This window comes from Oculina patagonica, chromosome 4 (genome assembly GCF_052425735.1).
Source record: "Oculina patagonica isolate OP01 chromosome 4, crgOcupat, whole genome shotgun sequence".
In the NCBI taxonomy this organism is placed as follows: Eukaryota; Metazoa; Cnidaria; class Anthozoa; order Scleractinia; family Oculinidae; genus Oculina; species Oculina patagonica.
The window spans coordinates 43169877-43192849 of NC_135761.1; the positions used below are offsets into that span (position 1 = coordinate 43169877).

At 36.5% G+C, this 22973-nt stretch overlaps 3 protein-coding genes across 4 annotated transcripts in view; 2 read left to right on the top strand and 1 right to left on the bottom strand.

Moving 5' to 3' along the window:
* The window catches only part of LOC144650238 (uncharacterized), a 66316-nt gene that overhangs the window by 29301 nt on the left and 14042 nt on the right, over positions 1-22973 (top strand). The gene's annotated exons all lie outside the window — the stretch shown is intronic.
* Positions 1247-2453, bottom strand: LOC144648750 (uncharacterized). The gene is made up of 3 exons (XM_078508216.1): positions 2068-2453; positions 1733-1979; positions 1247-1648 (listed from the first exon to the last, which is right to left on the bottom strand). The coding sequence occupies exons 1-3, from the start codon at positions 2095-2097 to the stop codon at positions 1392-1394; spliced, it is 534 nt and encodes a 177-aa protein (XP_078364342.1). The 5' UTR covers positions 2098-2453; the 3' UTR covers positions 1247-1391.
* On the top strand, positions 3805-22136 carry LOC144650221 (uncharacterized). Of its 2 annotated transcripts, XM_078509873.1 has the most exons (26): positions 3805-3946; positions 4329-4393; positions 5171-5245; positions 6399-6455; positions 6558-6591; positions 6998-7062; positions 7587-7682; positions 7937-7978; positions 8799-8861; positions 9305-9367; positions 10162-10203; positions 11442-11504; positions 11781-11843; positions 14261-14323; positions 14939-15001; positions 15223-15285; positions 15920-15982; positions 16272-16334; positions 16715-16777; positions 17803-17865; positions 18861-18923; positions 19451-19497; positions 19916-19976; positions 20626-20661; positions 20882-20928; positions 21918-22136. In XM_078509873.1, the coding sequence occupies exons 1-26, from the start codon at positions 3880-3882 to the stop codon at positions 21961-21963; spliced, it is 1536 nt and encodes a 511-aa protein (XP_078365999.1). In that variant the 5' UTR covers positions 3805-3879; the 3' UTR covers positions 21964-22136. The 2 variants fall into 2 exon arrangements, with proteins under 2 accessions (XP_078365999.1, XP_078366000.1); XM_078509874.1 differs by lacking the exon at positions 10162-10203.

Below are 22973 nucleotides of genomic sequence, written 5' to 3' on the forward strand. Positions count from 1 at the left end.
TACGAAAAACACCAGCAGTGATTGAAAACACTCTAGCTTTTACATATCTGGGCACATGATATTAATGACTGCTTTTTATGGCAAAGTGATAATTTTCATAGCTTTAAAAGCCAACTAACTGACTACAACTCTTAATTTCTGTTGCATATGGTTGTTTGTTCAGCAGCAAATTTGAAAATGCCCGTTTTCTACGTAACAGGACAACAACAAAAAACACACATCTTTGCCTCCACTCCATTTTTTTAATGAAAAAATAATTCTGACTTCAAAAATATACATTTGCAGCAAACTTCAACCCTATTCCCTTCCGTTCACCAAGGAAATTTCCCATCAATCATTCAGAAGACTCAGCAATTACTATTCGATTAGAGCTATGCTTGCAAACCTGTAATTTCCTCGTTGCTGAACGAAAGGGATGCTTGGGAAAAACAGTCATGGCGGCGGCATGAAAGGCTTCCTACCTTCATTCCATATATTTTTTATAAGTGTCGAGCCACCCAATCCTGCCGGCAAAATGTTGCACCGATTGCATTCTTTGGAAGTCAGAACTCGTCCAAAATGCCTTGGCAGGTCTTGGAATCCACCCACAGAACGGCCAGAGAGACAACTTTACCCATGGACCGCCATCTTTCGATTCGAATATTTCTGGCGTTCCAGTCAAGACAAAATCATCTCTCACCTCTGGTTTCTTTCAGATGCTGGCCTCTACCCACCACTCTAGCTTAATGATGCCAGCCTGGGGGCTTCTGCAGTGAAAAATGACTCGAAAAATCACTTATAAACACAAAACGAGCCAAATCCAAGCCCAACAGCTCGCTTACGAACGAAGCAACTGCCGACTACTGACGTCACAATAAAAATCTGAGCCCTCGGTGTTTCGAAACAGCACACATTTTTACTTGGACTTCTTATATGCAATCACGAAGTTCTACAGAATGTATAAGCCCAAAAAACCCCTTAAGAAAGTCACAGAAATCTGCCGGTTAAAGGGTTAACGGGACTCATGACAGCGAAGAAGAACCACCAGACTTGCCATTTTTTTCAGGGAGGTCGAAAAAGTGTAGAGGCAAACTACCAAATACAAGCCGCGATCGTGAGCCTGAGCAATCCACAAATAGCGCTGAGAGTAAGGTACGCAAATAACATAAAAAAGCCCATGCTGGTTATGTTGTGCATGTTAACATGTTTTATTGAACATCACGTTCTTGTGCCGTTTTGTTTCTGCAGATCCGAATTCGAAGTGTAATATTAAAGCAGTTAAAAGACTTGAAGGAGTTACAAGATGACGGCGTACTCTCCCAAGACGAGTTCGTGAGCCAAAAAGAAAAGCTAGTAACAGAGCTGAACGAACTCTAATTTGTAACTGGAAAATGTCGAACGAATGTGTTTCATTAAAAATATTCCGCGTGCTGAATATAGTTTCTGACTTCTTCGTCTGTAACTTGAAGGAACGCCTCTTCAACCATCAATTCAGGATCACAGCAAAATTGCCACGCTGCATCATTTTCTCTGATCCAATTTTTAGCTTGCGCGAAAAGCTCTTCTAATGGCATAAAATCGGGGCTATATGGTGGCAAGAAGATAATCATAGCTCCAGTCGCGTGAATAGCGTCCATAGGTGCCTGCGAGTGGTGAATCGCCGCATTATCTACAAGAATCATAAAAACAAAAATTAATGGACGCCTCTTTGTTTTGGATTTTAATTTAAACAACACTTTGAAACGTTCCTTACCTAATATTACCACCGATCGCGGATTCAATCCATTAAATGGAAGCAAATTAGGACAAAGCTTATTCGTCACAAAATCTAGAAACGTCGCGGCATTAACATTTCCCTCGTAGATACCAAGGTCTATGATCCCGTCAGTACAAAGGACGGGAATGGCAGTAATACGCGGACCCCAGTTCTGAAAGAACTTTTTTACCATTGCTCTTTTTCCAATGGGGCTGCGTCCAGAGGCTCGGGAAATTCTTTTATCCTATAATCATGACACAACAATCAATTTTAGATTTGGAATTCTAGAACAAATTTTAACTGAACAAAAAAAATAAGAAAGGAACACTCACGAATCCGCTTTCATCTATAAACACAAACATTTCAGAATTTAACGTGCAAACATTTGCTCGGAAGATAACTCTTGCTTCTTCAGACCTTTGAAGTGCAATTTTGTTGAGCTATGAAGAGAACAGAGTAAATTTCAGGTTATATGAATGTTTCGTAAGCCGTGAAAACCAATTCAAAAGCACTTTAATACAAACAAACCTTTTTTCGACTAAAACGATTTCGTCTCAGATAGTAGAAAATGCTTGCCAATGCTAACTCCGATCCCGTTTGGGAATAAACATCATGAGCCACTTCTGAAAGCGTCTTTTCAGGGTGTTCTAGCACTGCTTCAAAAATCAAAAATTCCACGTGCGGGTGCATGGCCACACTTTTTATGGGTCTTCCAATTGTGTTCGCTTTGACTGTACCGTAATTTAACCTTTCGACACATAACGCTCGATAGTTCTTGGGCACATTTGCAAAACCGCTGCCACTTCATCCAATTCATATCCCAAGATTTCTTTCATCCAAATGGCTCGCCATCGTAGGTCCTCACTGAACGGGCGAGGCATGGCTGGTTTTGATGGGTTTATTTATAAAATATCCCACATAACCTTGCGGTCCTGGCTTTTAGATTTGAGCTTTGATCCGACAACGTTAATTGAAATAGCTGTATTCACTCAGCAGGGAATTTGAAATCCAAGTGCATGTGATTTTTTAGGAGTCTTTTACGCAGATATCAACTTCCTTTTTACGACTGAATTTATTCAGGAGTATTGTGGGTAGCCTTGGTTGGTCGGTTTTCGGTTGGTCCATCATCTGTAAACTTCTCATTGCAACTCCGCTGACCAGCAGATATACTTGTAGAAAGAGTGTAGCAAGGCGGCCGTATAAAAGCGGCCGTATAAAGGCGGTCTTTTAAATTTAAGGGGTTTACAAGAAAAACCAGAAGCAAAGAAACAAAATATGGCTGACAATTACGTGAAGAATTAAGTAATCGACTGCCAAAAAAGTGAACATTGAGAGCCAGTAATCTGCATTAATCGATCGATGACTTTCGTGTCTATCTTTCGAGCTAGCGTAGTACATGTAGTCGAATGTAGGAGCATTCGAAAACTAAATCGGGTTTCACATAAGCTTCATAAGCGATGGATCTATCTAGAAACCAGAGCGTTGGCTAAAATCGAGTGCGTGGCTGCTTGTTCCCAAGAAAAGGAAAAGCTTTTCAGATGAAACAGCACAATATTACATTTGTACCTGAATCAGTCTAATATTTTTTTTTTTACAGCGTTATTACTTAACAGCCTACATGTAAATTATTCTGCAATGCATACCTACGGAGCGATATAATAAACAAACCATTTTAGTACTATGGGTTAAAAAAAGAAAAAAAAAGGAAAAAAGAAAAAAACTCTCCCCTCTGGGATTCGAACTCGCGACCTCTCGATCCGCAGTCAGATGCCTACCCGACTGCGCTACTTATGCGCATTTAGTCACGTGAGACGAAAATATCTTATATCAATGTAATTGACATTCCGCCGTTTATCTGTTATCATGTGCATCAAAGGAATGTTTGAATCACCTGCTGCTCATAAATTTTCAAGGAATGAAAACTAAACTTTTAAACTTGGCAAAAAAATTCAGTCGTGGCTCGAAGAGCTCTTTGATCTAGGAAAAGCAAGCGTTTTCGGAGAAATGTAAATTTTAATTACGCGTCATAACGAGATCATTTAACGGTCCTCATTACGTGACGTTACAAAGAAAAAACCGCGCGCGCAGAAAAAATTTCGTTCGGTGGTGAAACCATTTAAAGATGGTTAACTGAAACATTCAAGATGAATTGTCGGCTGGTTTTCAGAGTTATATTGGTTCTGCTAATAGCACGACTAGTTTATAACAAAGGTAAGGTTGAAAGCTGAAGAAATCATCATTTGTCTCACTAAATGATCTCGCGTTAAAAAAAGTTTGAACTTTTCATTTTGTCTGAATTTTCATTTAAATTTAAGGCCGTAAAACGCTCCCTTTTTACTTAAGCTTAGGCATGTAAAAACGTATGGGCTTACCGGAATTTTCGAAGAAAAGGTTTTGTACAATGGTTTTGCTTTCAGCTCTTTGTTGGTTCTGACGGGTCGTTGTAAAATTCAAGTCAATTTGCATCGATTCATTTTACGGGATGCGCGCGATAAGTAAAATGAATCGAACAAGAAATAAAACTTAGCTATCGCGGAAAGCCAACTGTAGCGGTAAAAAAATACAAGTTATTGTCTTTTCAATTTATCCATAGATGATCCCCATGTGTTCCATAACACAGAAAAAGACGTAAGGGAAAGTAATTTGCCTTTCTTCCAGGTTTGTTCATTAACAGTTAGTTTGGTTACAAAGCCGGCGAAATGAATTACCGATTAGTTTTCTGTGGTTACTCTCTAAAAAATGTTCGAACTTTAACAAAAGCTGACAAACATTTTATCTTCCTATTCGAGCATATTATTGCCACTTAAAATATTGAATTATTCACTAAACTTATTTAGAAGCATTTTCCCCCTCCTTTGTTTTAGAATATCGGCATTAAATTCGCAGCAGCGTTTTTTTATCACCAGTAGTAAAAATTTGCTACCTCTGGCACCAAGATTGAGCGCCACCTAGATGGTGAAAATAATTTATTTAATACATATAATTTATTTAAAAACGAAGAGGAAAAAAAATTATTTTCCTCTTTTGCATTTTTTTTAAAAGCTGGTTCTCTAACATGAAATAGAAATTGCCCATCCCTGAATGGAATCGCTAAACATTCTTCTCACAGCTAAAGTGCACAGAGCGTTACCACAAGTCCCACAATATCCATTCATTTATGAAAAGAGAAATTTAACTTTAACATCCCAAACCAGGTCTGTGCCAACTGGCTTATACAGTTTAAATGATATAAATTTTGCTATCTGCCATTTATGGCCGTTTTATGAAATATTTGCTTTCTACATGTTGAAGGTATGACTAAACGGTGTAAAATATTTCTATTTTCAAGACCTTTGTTATCTGCAATTTGCGATGATTTTAACGTTATAGTATTCCAAATAGCAATAAATCAATTCCATTTCACTAATTTAAAATAATTTTTCTTTAATGTGCTAGAATGGATACTTTAAGCTCACAGCAGCTTTCAGTTATGACGCCGCGGAGGAATTACTTAAAGTTTTTTACTTGGAGGTAAATATTGACGAGATACATACTGTTTTGACTGTTTATTTATCGGGGATTTGTACAAGTTCAATTTGCGTCCAGAAGTTGACGGCTTACAGTTCGAGTGTTCGTCAAATCACAGCAAAACAGTGATGAATAATTCTAGTATTAGTTCCTGAAAGTACAGCAAAACGAAACAAAACAGTACTGAGACACTTACCCGTAATTCCGGACAAATCAACGACGGACGTAGCAAGAGTTCGTTTAACTATACGAAACTATGCGAAACTAGACTGTGCGAAACACTAAACTACAATATGAATAAACAAATGTCGAGGCGTGCCCCTTGGAGCTGCACGGGGGCACGCCACATTACGTAAGTTCAGTTCTCGCAGTTTTCTTTGTTAACACATACAGCCAACAACTCGAAAATTGTTGAACTGAATGCAAGCAGATTACAACATTGCTCCTCATGACAAGCACCGCAAATTTGAAAACAAACTCTCCCACCGACAGCTAATTTGTCCCTCTTAGCCGGCTGGGCCTGGGGAACGAGGAACAAGTGGCTCTGGAAACACATGATTTGATGGTCAAGATTTTGAACAAAGAGAATTTAAATCTAGCCAATTAAATCAACCGTAGTAAAATCCATTACAGCACAGGGATTTTAAAACTGTTGATTTGATTGGCTAGATTTAAATTTATTTTTTGGAAAAACTATCTAATAAAATCATGTGTCCCCAGAGCCACTTGTTCCTCTTGCCCCAGGCTCAGCCGACTAAGAAAGACAAACGGCTCTGAGGACGTGAATAGTAGTAAATTCCCACCGGGAGCCCCCACTCCCAAACGCCCCAGGTTGGGATAAGATATGGGAAGAGGCGAGCCCAGAGGTGGAAAGGAGCGGGAGCTACTTAAGGCACAAAGGTGAGCCATCGCTGCGGAGAGGAGGGTGAGGCGACGATCTGAAGTCTGGCGTCCGTTTAAACGAAGAGAGTGAAAAACAGGACAAAACAGACCTATTTATACTGAACTAGCCAAAAATTATGCACAGTAGACTCCCTTGAGTATATACAAAAGCAGGGAAGTAAACAAGTGATATCCCAAAGGAATTAGGGGAATTAGTAACTGCTTACTTCTAAACCGCTTTCAGTGTTCTTTTTTGTGTGTTCTTTTTGTCTAGCTTAAAGCACTTTCCTTGGCTACATTGCTTACTACTATTCCATTTGGTTATCTATTGGTATGTATAAAAACAGACACAAATTACGTAATTTAGTTATTTCGGATTTATTGAAATAATTTTAAAGTGACCCTTTTAATTGAATACCTTTTTGTTTTCTAGGGATGGCTGTTTTTAAAAGCGGTAGGATACAAAGGTACTAACTTTGTCTCTCCACTCACTAATTTGGCGTTTCGAGCTATCTAATTGGTTCACACTTTGGATATTATATTATAAGTAAAAAACCGACGAGGTTTTTTTCTGATTAAACTAAGAACCTTTCTATCTTACTTGAAGATCTCATCTTGGAAACTGAGTATTGCGCCTTAAACTTCAGTGTCGGGTTTTTCAAAGGCGGATTAGCACTAACCCAAGATTAAAAAAAATGATTTAAGGTTCATTTTCGTTTGTATAAATGTGTTTTTATTGCTCAAATATAAATGAAGTTACAACCAAGGAAAAGAAATTAGAAGAGAAAAAACCTCGCTGAGAATCCCAATCGTGCATTGAACAACCCGGTACAGTAGAGGATTTGTATATTTCTGGTTTGCTGTTTTCTTTAGACAAGGAAAAGGAGAGGCTCCTATTGAAGGTGACAGAGTATCGGAAACTTTGCATGAAATTGGAGGTAATTACTTCAGCAATTTTTAATTAAGTTACTCTCGAGCTACGCTTCGGAGAGCCATAAGTTCATGTAATATTAATTTACAAAAAGTGCTATTTTTAGACTATTGAGCCTCCTAAAATTAAACATTTGCACTGATGAAGAGACTAAAATATCAGATTTAAAGGTTTCAATTTATACTAACTCTTTCATGCTTATAGATTTTGGCCAAATTTCACTGTTCGAAATCTTACAACAGTGAATACAACTTACATTTTAGCAAATACTCGCGACAGTGCTGTTTTCGTACCCCCAAAACTCGGCTTCCTTTTTTCAAATAAACTAAGTGGTTAATCGTCAACATAGTTGTATTGTCGCGCCCTAGAAACTCGTATATTTCTAAAAACGCAAAAGTCTTTAAGTGTTAAGAAATCTGCAATTGGGTATAACATGATACAACAGTTACGCTGGGCAGTTACGCTACACAGTTTGCCTCGTCTATTCATCCTTCGACTGTTTAACTTATATTTATATCTTTTTTCTCTTAGAGAGACGTTAACGTGCACAGGCGTGCGCGATTGAACATCAGAAATGACCTGGGCAGAGCTAATGCCCGACTTGCAAAACTGGCAAGAGAAAATAAGGTAAGAAGAGTAAGACGGTTAAACAAATAAAACGACTAAATGAAGAAGGAAAAAATACAAATGATGACAATTGGATAAAGATGTGGTATCTGTATATCTAACACGGGAGACAGTATTTGATCAGGATATCCAAACCCGAAATTATAGGTGTTTGAATTACCGATAAACATTTACCTGAAGATATCAGACAGCTGTTTTGATCTAACAACAAACCGATGTGGTACAAATAAAAGTATTTTTCTTTTTTACTTTAGCTCCCTGTGGCTGACAACAACGAGACTTTTCGTGATGTGGAGGTAAGCTTAAATTTCAGCCGTATTTGTTTCAGAGAAACTCACGAAATACAAAGCGTATCAGAAATGATCGCACTACCATGTCTTAGAACAAAATCTAACTGATTTTCACTGAAACATTGTGGGCATTATTGCTGAAATTTAATCCTCGACCAACGGTTTGTGCCATTTCTGCCGTCAGTCATCTTAGCAGACCTATCGGGAAACAGTAGTTCTCTTCAACCGGTCAAAAGGTCACGTCCGTCAATTGTGGTTGGTACACTTCAATCCATTTTGTTTATGTCTGTTTATATGGTTTGTTGGCTGTCGCCATAATTATGATTGACGGCAGCAAAAAAACGAAATCGTTAGTTTGCTTTGAATTTCAGTGTTTGCATATCACTGAAAACCGCAATAATGGGAGCTTTTATTGAGGAGAAGAAAGAAAAAACTGAGAAGTAAGGTTTAAAATATGTAAGTTAGGTATGTTACCTGCCCGATTTCAAGGACAGTGGTTTGTTGGCTTGCTTTGGTGAGCACTGACTGCTCTAAAGTGACTCATTAATACATCGGAGAGGTTTTGATGTATTAAACTTGTTTTTTTGTGCTGTTCTTCCCTGCAAAATATTGATTTCAGTTTAGATTTCAACAACAGTTTGTCCGTACCAAGTCAACTTTTAAACAAAACATTCAAGTTATTTTGGAATAGATAGAGACAAGTTTTTGGTTAATTACAAAAACAAACAAACCAACCAACCAACGAACTAACAAAAGCTGACAAATATTGCACTCCAAACTGAAGGTCTCAGTAATGAACTATCTGCATTAATACTTTTTTTCTTAGATCTTAATGTTGAAGGCTGAAGCTTTTAAAAGCGAACGGAAATTGGGAAGTGCATTAAAAGAGGTAAGGTCTCAGATGTCCACCAATTGGTGTCATGTGTACTTTTTTTTAAACATAATAACCCTGAGATTGAGATTGACCGCGCTCTATCCGATACACATCAATAAGTTGCCACGTATCCAGCGTGGTTGACCCAATGGTGTAGTGGATATCACGCCTGACTAGTACAGGGAGACGCGGGTTCGAATCCTGTTCGGGGCATGCAATTTTTCTTTCATTGCAGAGACGTCTTTCGAAAGCCATCTGTAATTTATTTACATCTTTCTTTTTAACCCTGAGATTATTCTAAGGAAACTAACCTTGTGCTGTTATTCTGCCAGTAAATCACATAATCATTTCACTAACCTAGTTTGGAAACCTTGATTTTTAGCAAAAAATAGATAAGCGTGCTCTCTTTAGACTAAATAGTTTGTGATTAACTTTCTGCATTACATTAATCTTTTTAGACAGCCATGTTGAAGGAGGAAAATGCGAAAAGTCAAAGTAAACTAAAGGATGCCCTAGACGAGGTGAAGTTTATGAAAGTCTACAAACTGGTGACATTTCACTTTGCTTTAATTATCCGAGCTTCGTTTATACCTAAGCTTTTTCTTTCTTTACAGAAAAAAGTAACAGATACCCCTTAGAATAGGGTCAATATGACGTTAATATATCCAACGAGACAGATCTGCCTAAAGGGCCCCTCTACTCTTACGACTAGTTGACATTCAATTGTTGGGAATAATACCCTAATTCTAAATTTTTCAGGACAAGGGAGAAATAACATTTAATCAGTAACAAAAAAAATGCGCGTTTTTGGATTTTATGACGTATAATTGTTTCCCAATCGTCTCACACAAAAGATCCTCCAATAAAAGCAACCATTCACGTCATAAATTTAGCTTCTGGCTTGAATCGGTCATCGAAGAGGCCAACGATGCCAACATGGTTGACCCCGATGATAATGAAGACAACCTCGTCCCCAAGTCGAGCGGGGGGGGGGGGGGGGGCCCTTCCCGTTCTGAAGGGAAAAACACCCTGGGGATGAGGTTGCGATAAAGAAATCGATATCGAACTAGCCTATGCATTAGCGCAGAATAGATTTTTCTTCCACTCACAAACTCTGTTTTCTTTCGTACTCCGCGAGCAAACTACGCGTCTTATTTGTTTCGTTGACGTTGTAACAGTTAAAGTGAAATAAACGCCTAATATCTATTTAACGCCCCTCCTAGGACCTCTATAATTTAATAGAGACCCCGGGCGTTTATTTAAGGTATATACCATCTAATCAAAACAAATTGCGTTGTTAATCTCTTGTGTCCAGCTCTCTGAGGTTTCCGACAATGAGGCAACTGTCAGGGTAGAGGTAGGTTGAATTGTCTTTTTTGGTTAGCGCCAGGAAAGTACTCCTAAAACAAAAAGTGAGACAAAAATGAACATGATATAATCATAATATTAATTTGAATTTATGTTTTTGTTACCTCTAGTTGGCCTTAGCTAAAGCCAAACTTGACATTATGAATCAACAAGCCTCAAAATTCGAGAAAGAGGTATATTTTAATTTGTCTTTTCTTTAATTGCAAACGGACGAATTCCCTTGCTGTGAATTATTTGATAACGTTATGTCGAGAGGAGGAAACAAGTGGCAGATGTGAAAAATCTATACATGTATCTCTAATATAAAGATAAGTAGTGCTGTCCTTACTGTTCGAGTCTAGACCATTGTATTTCTCCGCATAACGCACTAATTTTTAGCTAGAATAAGATATTAGAGTGATACAGATATTGACGGAAGTTGTTTTGCACGCGTGGAAAACAATGTGTGGACAAAAATGTGTGCACGGAAGTTGTAGAACGGAAGTAATTTTACATGCTACCCCTCCCCCCCCCCTTAGTGACGTCAAAGCAGAGACCCTTCCCGCCGATTTTCATCATGACTGAGTTGCAGACATTCATTTACAATGTATCTTAAGCAAGATAAAAGACGCCTTGAAACCCCAAATAAAAATATATTAGCACTAGTGGTGGTCTCACCATCATTTTTGCCCAACTGTTGTATTTTATGGGTTTGTGTGCCAGGCTATGGCCCACTTAATAAAACTAATTCAATTAAGCTAATCCAAGAAAGTTATGGCAATCCAATCATTTATCTTTTAAAGATTTTCTTCAATGGTTAAGAATTGGCTATTCCAACTTAGCCCTTGCTATTTCAAACTGTTACTTGTCTCCCTTTAACACTGTTTACATTCAGTTTATTTAAAAACCCAAAAAAACATGAATGAGCTGGCTCAAGAGCCCTTTTATTGTAATTTAGTTTCTTACGATCTGTTACACTATAAATTATTAACCACACTTTTGAACATCTCATTTGTTATAGACAATTGTATTGAAGGGTAAAGCTGCTAAAACTCATAGGCAGTTTCAAGATGCGGAAACCGAGGTATAGTCGAAAATCGAGTGTGTCGCATATATAAAGCGCCCAAGCCCAACGCGGACAGTCACAAATAGTGTGCTGCTACGCTAAGGCTTCGCAGCAAAAGTGTGAAAAAATGAACATGATATCATCATAATATTAATTTGAATTTATGTTTTTGTCACCTCTAGTTGGCCTTAGCTAAGGCCAAACTTGACATTATGGATGAGCAAGCTTTAAAATTCGAGGAAGAGGTATTTTTAAAATTTGTCTTCACTTTAATTGCAAATGGACGAATTCCTTTGCTGTGAATTATTTGATAACGTTGTGTCAAAAGGAGGAAACAAGTGGCAGATGTGAAAAATCTATACATGTGTCTGTAATTTTTAGTTAAGTAGTGCTGTGCTTACTGTTCGAGTCCAGACTATTGTATTTTTCCACAAAATTTTCTGTTTTTTGTAATTTAGTTTCTCACGTCCTCTTACAATATAAATTATTAACCACACGTTTGAACATCTTATTTGTTATAGACAATCTTATTTAAAAAAAAAGCTGCTCAAACTCAAAGGCAGTTTGAAGATGCGAGAAACGAGGTAAAACTTCTACATGACATCAAATCTAGTTTTCAACCTATTTCACCCATTGTACTGTAGGCTCAGCGTGAGGTGCGACAAGGAACGGTTGTAAACAAAAGAAGTTCAATTCTCCAGTCCAAATATTCCAGGCTTCTGCATATGGCGAAAGACTGTACCATCTTTTAAAAGCTTATTTCGTTATTTTTTTGTTTAGCTCCTAGTGGTGTCCGACAATGTGGCAACTGTTAGGGTGGATGTTAGTTCAAAGTTTATTTGGCGCTAAGAACGTACTCCTGAAACAAAGTAAAAAAATAACATAACATTAGAAAAAACGCTACTAACGCTCCTAGCAAAGAATAGTTTTTATCTTACTCATTTTCGATTAAACGTTTTAAACAGTCGGTAGTACTTTTAAGAAAAATACAATCGTAAAAATGTAAATGACGCTATTAAAGAATTTTATCTAATTCTTTAACTTCAAGGCTTCTTAAAGAAGCCTTGAAGTAAAAGAATCAGGTAATTCTTTTTTTAAAGTTTCTCTACTGTATTATTGCAAAAGGACAAATTCCACTTTCAAAGTTAAGAAGAGACTTTTATCAGGGCAATGTTCCAGGCAGTATCGGAAGAAATTGCGTTTGTTAGGAAATATCTACGAATTAAAAAGTAAATATAAAAATAAACAAACAAATAAATGAATGAATGAATGAATGAATGAATAAACAAATTAGTACAATTAAGGACTTTCGCTTCCGTAAATACATATATAGTGCATATTTTGTGCTCCTCTCATAAGTACTCTGTAGTGATATTCTCACTTTTTACAAGACTCCTTCAGTTCTACTTTAGCTCTATCAGAGCTTATCCCTCCTGCTCACTCACTACCATTAGGTATTGGGTAGCAGTCCCCTGTCTAAAAAAAATAGAGAAGTTATGTCAAGGGAGTAAGAGTAGCAGGTGGAGTTGTGGGTCGGAGGCTTCGACCTTTCTGCCAACGCTTTCAGCTACTGAAAGCTGCTCGATTTTGCTTAATATAATGCTAAGTGACGTCACCAAAGATGTCAATGAGCTATGAAAGAAAACTGCTATTAACATCATCTTGTAAGTTTTAGTTTGCCAGGTCAAATGGTGAAAGAAAAAGCAGAGACCTGCAATTTAATTTACTATAAATAAAAGCTGCTTTTTACACCATTCTGTATGTTCCAGATTGCCAGGTCAGCTTTATCAAGTTCTGTCTCTTTCTTTCGTCTTTAATTAAAAGAAAAAAGAAAGAGTTAGAACTTGATAAAGCTGAGAAAGAGGTTCATGCTATGACTTAAGACATATATTCAGCTTATTCGATTAAGATTTTGGAAAAAAGCACAGAAGTGCACGCGGCAAGACCGAAAGATAGTATGGGTAGAAGTAGAGAGCTACTGCAAGCGCTGAATACTAATAAGACGTGAATTTGCATGTTTTCTTTCTCATACGTGTGAAAAAAGTACTTCTAGGCACGCTGAAGTTTAGAAGAATTTTCAATACTCAAAAATACATGTTACAGTAAAAGTAAAACTACAGAAAAAGGCCTCATGAGAGGAAAAATCCTTGACGTCTAAAAATACCAATCTGTAAATTTCCTCCAGGCTAATATGCAGATTTTAGTGAATTCCAAGACCACCTTTCGGTCTTGCCGCGTACACTTATGTCTTTTTTATGACAAACTTTCTCTCGAACTGGATATAAACAATTGTTGGACTGCATTTCGCAACTTAATTTTTATGAAATTAGTTCGTTCTTTGCGCATAAAACTGATTTCAAAATTTGGTGATTTTTTAGGATGCTTGATTTTCTTCTTTGACTTTTCAATTTCACGGTTTTAAATTTAACTGTGAAAATGAAAAGTTTAAGAAGAAATTGGCAAGGTTCTAAAAACGAAGGGATGCGTTCCTGCAGTTAATGTTTTCCCATTCAGGTAGCTGCAATATACCAAATAATGCCGTGAGCCTCAGTAATTATCCATTACATATTATACTCCCTATATCGAAATGTTTGTGTTAATTTCTAGCTTAAAAGTTGTGTGACATTTGTTCATTTTTTATAACGCTTTAAATATTTTAATAATCTGGTGACTTTCTGGCCGCCCGATTTTCTTCTTTGCTTCATCTTTCATTTTTACTAATCAAACTGTGGAAATGAAAAGGAAAGAGGAATTGCAAAAGGCTTAGAGTTTGATAATATGGGGGCGATATGTTGCGTTATAAACAAGTAACGGAGGGTGAAGGCGGCTGGGTTAGATTATTTGAAGGATCACTGAGGTCAGAGGGCACTGACTTTGTTAACAGCATAACTGAACAGGAGAATAGGCGGTTTGGGTGAAAGAAACAAGCTAAAGGCCTAAACGTTCTTTTCCATACGTTCATCCCCCACGCTTACTTATAATTAATTTCGGTCTCTTTCAGGTTACCCGGTTAAAGTTGGAAAAGAAGAATATGGTGAAAGAACTAGAAGAAACTAATAACGAGGTGATAAATTTGTTCACTTTAAATGCAAAAGAAATAACAGAAGCTTATTCCTCCCGCTCACTCACTAGCAAAAGGTATTTGGTAGCAGTCCCCTGTTTGGGAAATCAAGATAAGGTATGCCGAGGGAAAAAGACCAGCAAGGGGAATGGTGGGCGGGGGGCTTCGCCTTTCTGTCAACGCTCTCAGTAACTGAAAATTCTTATTTATTTTGCTCAGGGGGAGGGGGAGGGTAAGAGGGGGGGGGGGGGTGACTCTACTCTTTACAGTGATTTATTCGTGACCGAATCATCACTGCTAGTATGATGTCACATGGTATCGAGAGAGCGATTTGCTCTTAGGCAAGATACCTGTCTCTCTCAACCCAGATGTACAAATGGTTATAGGAGCTATTTTATTTCTGGGGGTAGCCGTGCGATGAACTAGTATCCTGTCAAGAGTGTAAGGCTTATTATTTAGTCACCTCATGATACTTGAGCTGGGATGGGCTCTGGGCTAAAGCCACGAGGCGCGCACGCACTGGACAGTTATTTACAATGATTAATAACGCCAGCAGGAATGCTTATCAACTTTAGATAGAAAAAAAAAACAGTTTACATGTCATGTGTTATGTTTCAGGTGGCCAGGTCCAATGATGAAAGGGAAAAAGTAAAACTGGAATTTTCAATTTCTAAGAAAGAGGTAATGTCTTTAAAATATATATTTAAACGCGAAGACTTGGGTGATGGTATTTGCCCTCGACCAAAATTTTAATCTCTAGATTGAACTTGTTATGTTTATTTCTGTCTTTTGTTTTATGAAATTAGTTCATTCTTTACTTCGCTCTGTAGTTATTTTAAAAATTTGGAGATTTTCAGGCTGCGCGATTTCCTGCTTTGCCTTTTCAAAAAACTCTGTTTCAGGTTAGCCGGTTAAAGCGTGAAAATGAGGAGATCGTGAAAGAACAAGAAGCAATTAAGAACGAGGTAATAAATTTGTTCACTTATAAATGCAAATGAAAAATTCTGGGAAAAATATAAATAATATTTAAAGAGAGTTATATTTGGGGAGGTGGAATTTCAACAATGAAGTACCTCATGCAATGTGTGAAGTAACGAGGGAATTGAAGGACAAATGTCAGTAAACATCAGTAAGAACAAACTATTTTGACACTTAAAGCAAGACCCTATAACTGGTGATCAAGTGTTACATTTTTAACTAATGGCTGTCTTGATCATGAACATTCCGTGCTTTTTCTAGTATTCTTCTACATTTGATGTTTTTCAGGGTGCTTGATAATATCGTGAAAGTAAAAATGCCAATATCTCTTCCTTTGCATTTGCCAGTTTATTCTTGACAACTGCTAAGAGTAAGATAAAAAAATAACATAAATTTAAAGGAGAGTGACGGCTGCTGTGGCGAAAGGCAGACTTATTTGTAAAGGTGCAATGATTTTGGCTGTTTCAAGACAGTTTACGTTGACAGAACGTTATTTCAAAGAGCACTGTTCTGCCCTTTATTGACGTCTAACGAGTCTGTGTTATAGAATGCTAAGTGACAGAAATGCATACGAACTTTAAATACAAAAGAATGTTTTCAATATCATCTTGTGTGTTTTAGTTGGCCAGGTCCAATGTCGAAAATGAGAAAAGAGAAGTACAATTAACAAAAGCTATGGAGGAGGTAACGTCTTTGAGATTAGTTTTGATATAAAATTTAAAGACTGCAGGACTTGAAAAACTGAATATTGACCTGGGTGGTGGTATTTTGCCCTAGATCTAGAATGCAACTCATAGATTGAAAAGAAAAAAGATTAACCTTAAGATGTCTTATCCATTAGGATGGCCCACAGATTTCAATTGTTTAGAATCATATGCAGCATCTGGTAGCTCAGTGAGGTTTTCTAAAAAAACAAACAAACAAACACATATATAAATAAACAATGCTATTAATAAGGTGTTATTACTTTCAGCTAAACAAAGTTAATAATGCTGTCATGCAGAGGGACAAGGAACTGATTGTTGTTAAGAGCGAGGTAATGACATTAAAATGTGTACTCTTAAAGTACAGGGAAATTGGGTGGTTAAAAGAAGGGGCTCAAAATGATGTTGTACCTTTTTAGTGTAAAAATAAGAAACTGGTATGAATACTGAAATAAGGACTAAAGCAAAGTAGATATGGCTTGTCAACACGTTAATCGAATGCAAAGTGGAACTGAGTTAAAAAATAAAAAAAGATCAACCTTATAATGTCTTATTAACTAGTATGGCCCATGATTATCAATATTGCTTAAACTCTTATGCGGCATCTGGTAGCTGAATAAGGTTTTCTCAAACAAACAAACAAACAAACAAACAAATAAACAAAAACGTTAATAAATAAACAATGCTAATAATAAAGTGTTACTACTTTCAGTTGAACAAAGTTAACAATGCTGTTATGCAGAAGGACAAGGAACTGATAATTGCTAAGAGCAAGGTAATGACATTCAAATGTGTAGTCTTGTAGTCTTATTATATTATTATTAAGGTCTTACATGTAGTGAAAGATAGAACAACAAGAAATGAGCTTTAAATGGCTAATATGAATCTAAGTCTAAAATGGAGAAACAGACAGCAGATAAAAATAAGCTTTTTCCCACGTACACTTTGTTATACTGAATTCGGTCATTCTCCATAGTAACTAATAATTTCAATTTATATTTTATAAGTTCAAATTGTAATTTAACTACAAAAGTGGTCGCCAGTGAAACCTTACTGATCTGAAGACTTCAATCAAGTCTCGTAGATTGCCATGGATTTCGAAAACTTTCACTTCCAAATTACTTCCATGGAAAAACAATTTTAGATATCTGCTTAACATTTAAGTGGACGTTTCAATTTTCAATGCAACTTTAACATTAATGATTTTGATATCAAGTCCATTTTTTATTCATAAATGCTGCTGTGGTGGTCTGAATTTCACCTCAAAACCTGTAACGGAAATTACATCTTTCGACTAGATATATAAAAATAATTAAGCTGCTAATATGAAAAAAAAGACTGAAAAATGTTTACAAAAAGGTATAGTTTTGTAAATGTCAGTGGTCCCTTTCGCCAAAATGTCATCTGAACACATCTAATTTGGCGTTATTGGTGCATTTTTTTATATTTTTAACCAAGGAGTATTCCTTTAATAAAATGGGTTTGTTTTTGTTGATATTCTGAAGATTCTTTTCAGTGATGAAAAATTATTAAGAATTGGCTTTGGATTTTCTTTGCTTTACTTTTAAAAACGTTTTTTTTCCTGAGTTGCGAAACTCACGGTGCGGCTTCTTTGCCGGTGCGGCTTATCTGCGGGTGTTGTTTCAAAGGCATCTCGTTGACTGTTTGACTGTTAACTCGTGTTCAGTTGCATTTTGTCCGAGAAGAGAAATTGTTGACATGCATTATCAAAAACTCAGGCAAATTCTTCTTTCTTTACTTAACAATTAACTGTTATTAATGATGTTTGATTCTTTTTAGATTACGTCGTTAAATGACGAAGCAGCTAATATGAAAAAGAAATTGGCTTACGCAAACAACAAGGTAAAGTTTTGTAGATGGCTGCGGTGCCTTTCGCTAGGCTTTCAAAAATGGCTTTTTGTTACTCTTAAAGATCAGCGTAATTCAAGCATTATAACGAAAGTCACAAGTAGACAAATCGACATTTGGCTATATATTACCTTTAAAGTTTTTTCTTCGGTTGGACAGCGTAAACATTTTGAGGTAGTTAGGGAGAGTTTTTCTTTGACAAAGGGTGTTTGGTTTGCTGGTTTTGTAGGAAGGGACCTTATTAAAGTTCTTTTAGTTCTGGCATGACTGTTTAGAAGGATGTGCAGTTGTACACCTTTAACATATTTGATAACAAATAAAATTTGTCATCCCTTTATTCTCGATTTGTGTTTTTGATTGTTAAACGTTTTGCGTTCCCTGGCTCACGTAGCCGCACTGTTTGAGACAACATGGTGGTTGAATGGCTACTTTGGGTTAAACTACAGTCTGATACCTTATCGATCAATTAGCTGGCAACGTTCAGAGCTAGCATATGTTTTAGCAAATTTTTATGTAATATAAATTGAAGTTGATGTGACAACCATGAAAGGAGTTCAGAGAAGTCATAAGATTACTCCATTCAAATATGCAGATCCGACACGCAATATGCTGCAAGACTTCCACTCTTGCGTTACATTCAAAGGTGAAATTCACTTCTAGTGTACCATTATGATGCACTATTCGGGCTGGCCAATCACATCCCCCTTTTCTATTATGTCAATCAAGACCATGCGGTTTTATCTAGACATGAGTAGTTTAACTCTAATTTAATTCTTTGAGCTCCCTGGAAGAGTTTGCACTTGTTTCCATTAATTGACTGTTTAACAGCTAATCTTTGGAAATGGTTTTATCTATATTTATAAAAGTTAACGTTCAAGAAAAGATTAATTTCTTGGTGATATCCTTACTAAATTAACTAGAAAAAAGACATGAACGTTAATTTTTAAAAAAAGATTTAGCTATTATCAATAACATTTCGTTTTTTGCAGATCGCCTCGTTGAACAACGACATTGACAGAAAAGTAAAAGAACTAGCAAACGCACTTAATGAGGTAAGGATTTGTTTAGCCCCCTTTGTTACCATTAACAGTGACACCGAAAGATAGAAATTGATAAAAATGTATTTTTTCAACATAAAAGATCGTCTTTTTTGATACAAATTGGCATAGTAAACCTACAGATGTAAAGTGGTTACAATGAAGACCAAGCGCTAACTCAGTTATGAATGATGTAAATGATTTATCTGTTGTGCAACGCTTGATAAAAAAAAGGTTGAAAAACATTTCTTCCTTCCAAACTTATTGCTTTGGCGCAAAAATTCAGAAAAAAAGTATTCCTAGAACCTTATTGTTACTTACTTTCACAGGACCTTAATTTCGCGAAAAAGAAATGTGCATATTTCGCGGGACTTAATTCTTGCGATTAGGCCAAAAAATACGTTGAAACAATAACGATAATTTGAAAATCGCGAAAATTAAGTCCCGCGAAAATAAGTAACAATAAGGTAGCCATACACTTTTCTCGCAGATTAATATGACTTTACTTTTTTGAATCATAATGTATGGTAATATTATGACAGGTTTTGCAAACCAGGAAGAAAGATTGCAACAACTGTAAGATGTTACGGTATGTACATTTAAGTAACATTTAATGTGGCACTTTGTTTTAATTTTAATTTTATTAAGTTTACAACACCTACATTTTCTGTTTGCATTTTTTGTTTCAGGTAAATGTCTTTAACTTTCACAAAATCATAAATGGATTATTAAGTTTAAACAGTGAAAACACTTATACGATTTTGTCTTATTCCGTTTGTTTCGTAATGTTAATTTCGATTCAAAAATTAAACAATTCGAAGATCGTCAGAAATGCTCCTCCGCGCCACTCTCCTCTCATCGCTTGCAAATGCGATGAAGCATTAGTTTTCCTTTTCTTTTAATATATTACTTGAAAGAGGATTATGGATAAGTCTAGTATTTTGCTTGGCCTCCGCCTGATTAAACTTTCTTCTGATTTTTTTTTTATTTTGCTCTAACCACTTTAGAAAGCTAAACGAGAAATTGAGATTGGAATGTGAAACTGAGGACAAGTTCCGAAGGGCTCAAGTAAGTGGTTTTGTTTTACGGAAAGTAACTATTTGCTATTTAACAATTAGACTACGAGCCCGAGTTTTCTTTGAGCGATAGTCAACTCGGCTGCGCCTCGTTGACTATCGCTCATAGAAAACGAGGGCGAGTAGTCTAGTTGTTTTAGTAGAAACTCTAAAGGATTGCAGTCCGAAACCTACAATATTTTCCACTTTGATAAGAAAAATCAAGAAAATTTACCGCTTAAAAAGCTACGCGCGCGCGACTGTTTTCTATCGGCGAATAGAAAACAGTGGGAGAACCAATCAGATTCGCGGATTTCCAATAGAACACAGCTGAGTTTTTACTAAATAAAGGTAATGTTGTCTCTAAATGAAATGAAATAAATCAGAGAAGAATGAAGAATGAAGAATGGTTATTGTCGTTGAATAACGTTGCTTAAACAACAAAATCAACATAAAAAAATAAAAAATAAAAAACAAGATTGGCTTGTTCAATGGAAACAGAGAGTCCATTCTTGCAGCTCTTATTAAAGACCTTCTGTCAGTATGGAGGAGATATATATTTTTCATGTATTACAGGACGGGATGGTTGTCTTTAGAGATCAATGTAAAAGGTTACTTTCGTATCGTGGAGTAATATTTAATATCGAATTTTTTTATTTTAGCTAAACAAAGTCAGATTGCAGGCTGATGTTCATTTGGTGAGTAAAACAATTACATTGTATTATTATTTTTGATCTTTTTCTGAAAGCAAAGAAAATGAAAGAAAACTGTGATTTGATATTCTTATTCTGTCAAGGATTTTTTGGTATATGGTAAAACGGTCCTCGAAATTAATCAAAAAGTACTTGTAATGCAACAAGTCGGGTACACATTGCTCAATTTTAAGTATTCTCTTAAACTAATCATCTCTTTTTTTAGCAAATGGTAAATGACCACAAATGGCAGAACGACGTTCTACGACAAAGGTAAGATTAATGACAGTGAATTTAAGCCATCATGGTTTAGAAGTTCCTTTAATATTAAGGTCATTGCCCCGAAATAGAACTGAACATAGATTTTCAACCAAACTTTGCCTACTTGTTGATTACCGTAAGGAGACTTAAATATTGAAATAACCAAGTGGGGTCCCCATGTTCGTTTAGGAGCGGAAGACCTTGTATATAACCCCATTATTCCTTAATAATTATCTTGGTACTACTGGTAAACATTTCCTGTGATAATTTATTTTTCAAACAAAGGAATTGATCTGTTTTCGTTTTACAGAAAGAACTTGAACGCTACAACCAAAATATGAGAAAAAAATGACAGGTGCCCATACTCGTTCACGAGAAAGAGACGACCAACTTTTCTCTCGGACTAAGCCGCATAGAAAAAAGCCGCCATGTAATGCGCAATGTAATACAGGGCAATGATCTGGAAAGCTTTACCCTAGTCATTTTAAAAAAATTAACAAATCATCTCTGTCAAAGTTGATTTTTTTTTAATTTTATGGCCGATAAGGTTAAAAACGAGAGTATTTATTGATTTTCGAGACACTGTGGTGGGTCTCGATTGGGCAAAGTATGTAGTACCTCCTAACGCAGCCAAAATGTCATTTTCCATCAAACGAAAACTGTTTTCGTCTAGCCTCGGTTAACCGTTGCAGTGAGCAATGTTTAAAGAAGAACTATTTTTGACGCAAACTCAATGGGGTGGTTTTCACAGTGATAGCCTTTTAAAGTAAAAAAGAATGTTTGAATTGTTTCTTAGTTTTAGTTTGCCTTTGTCTCCTCTTGTCTAGTCTAACATCTCAAGCGAAAATAAAAATATCTCATATCTTTCAGAAAGCTAGACAATTGTAATCTGTGAATGCGAGTAAAGTTAGCAGGAGGTGGTCCTCATCTCGAGTTTGAAAGCAAATAATTTTTTAGTGTAATAGCTCATAGTAACCTTCATGTATGCTCTTATTCTTTAGGTTGAACGGTTTAACCCTGCAATCTGCACCATATAAACCACCGTGATTCATTTTCCGCTCTGCCGAATAATTTTACATAAAGTTTTCTAGCAATTTGAACAATGTTTTTATTGAATTGCGTTTATTTTGTAAAGTTTATCGTTGGACTGTAAACACCTTGCCAGGTGTTCACTGGAAACAACAATTCATAGTTTGAGTAAGTTCTCTAAATGTTTCAAATAAAATATTTTACACGTGTTGTATGTACTTTTCTTGCGTCGAATTCGTGAGATTTTCCTCCCCGGGGGGCCGGGAAAGGGGGGGGGGGCGAAAGGAGGAAAACTCAGGATCCCACAAAATCTAATTTCCGACATTACCCCAAAAATCCTAAACCAAAAACCCCAAATAATAACCCTGGGGGGGGAAAAAAAAAAAAATTTTTTTTATTATATTAAAAAAAAAAACCTTTTCCCCTTCAAAAAACCAAAAAAACAAAACAAAAATCAAAACAACAAACCCCCCCGCTTAGGAACCCCAAAGAAACCTCACTGCGTAGTTATGACGAGATATAATGAGAAAAGGTAAACGACACTTTTAAAATTTAGAAATGGTTTACTTTATCGATTCATGCGTAATTGTATACTTTAGAGTTGTGGTGCACGCGGGAAGTTTAAAGAGTAGGAAAGAAGCGTAAGAGTAGCCGAGAGAAACTGTAGCTTTATAACATTGCCGGTGGAAATTTACAGCAAACCCGCGCCGCAGAAGAAACAAAAACAATATCAGATGTGATTCTTCACGGGAAAGGAGGGTTGCTTTAGTCCAGTTTTCTGTTCGAAGCTCCAGTTTTATTTTACTCTCGTTTAAAAACAATTGAATTGCGTTCGACGGTAGGAGAACGCATCCTAATCTTGTGGTGACCTGTGGTTCCGCAGTTGTCCTGTGAACGCGCAAGCGAAAGTCGTTCTATGTGTCGGTTATGTATGTATGTGGTATGTGGCTAGATGGCCCGATCGTGAGAAGTCATTAGAAAGAATTAATTGTCAAAATGACATTAGACCGTAAAGAGAGAGCGCGCGC

Excerpts from the sequence above, each read along its gene's own strand:
- LOC144650221 (XM_078509873.1), top strand. The coding sequence starts at position 3,880 with ATGAATTGTCGGCTGGTTTTCAGAGTTATATTGGTTCTGCTAATAGCA. Across the intron at positions 4,394-5,170 it reads GTAATTTGCCTTTCTTCCAG|AATGGATACTTTAAGCTCAC; the intron begins GTTTGTTCATTA and ends TTAATGTGCTAG. Across the intron at positions 20,662-20,881 it reads TGCAGGCTGATGTTCATTTG|CAAATGGTAAATGACCACAA; the intron begins GTGAGTAAAACA and ends CTCTTTTTTTAG.
- LOC144648750 (XM_078508216.1), bottom strand. The coding sequence starts at position 2,097 with ATGTTTGTGTTTATAGATGAAAGCGGATTC. Across the intron at positions 1,980-2,067 it reads TTATAGATGAAAGCGGATTC|GATAAAAGAATTTCCCGAGC; the intron begins GTGAGTGTTCCT and ends TCATGATTATAG. Across the intron at positions 1,649-1,732 it reads GCGATCGGTGGTAATATTAG|ATAATGCGGCGATTCACCAC; the intron begins GTAAGGAACGTT and ends TGATTCTTGTAG.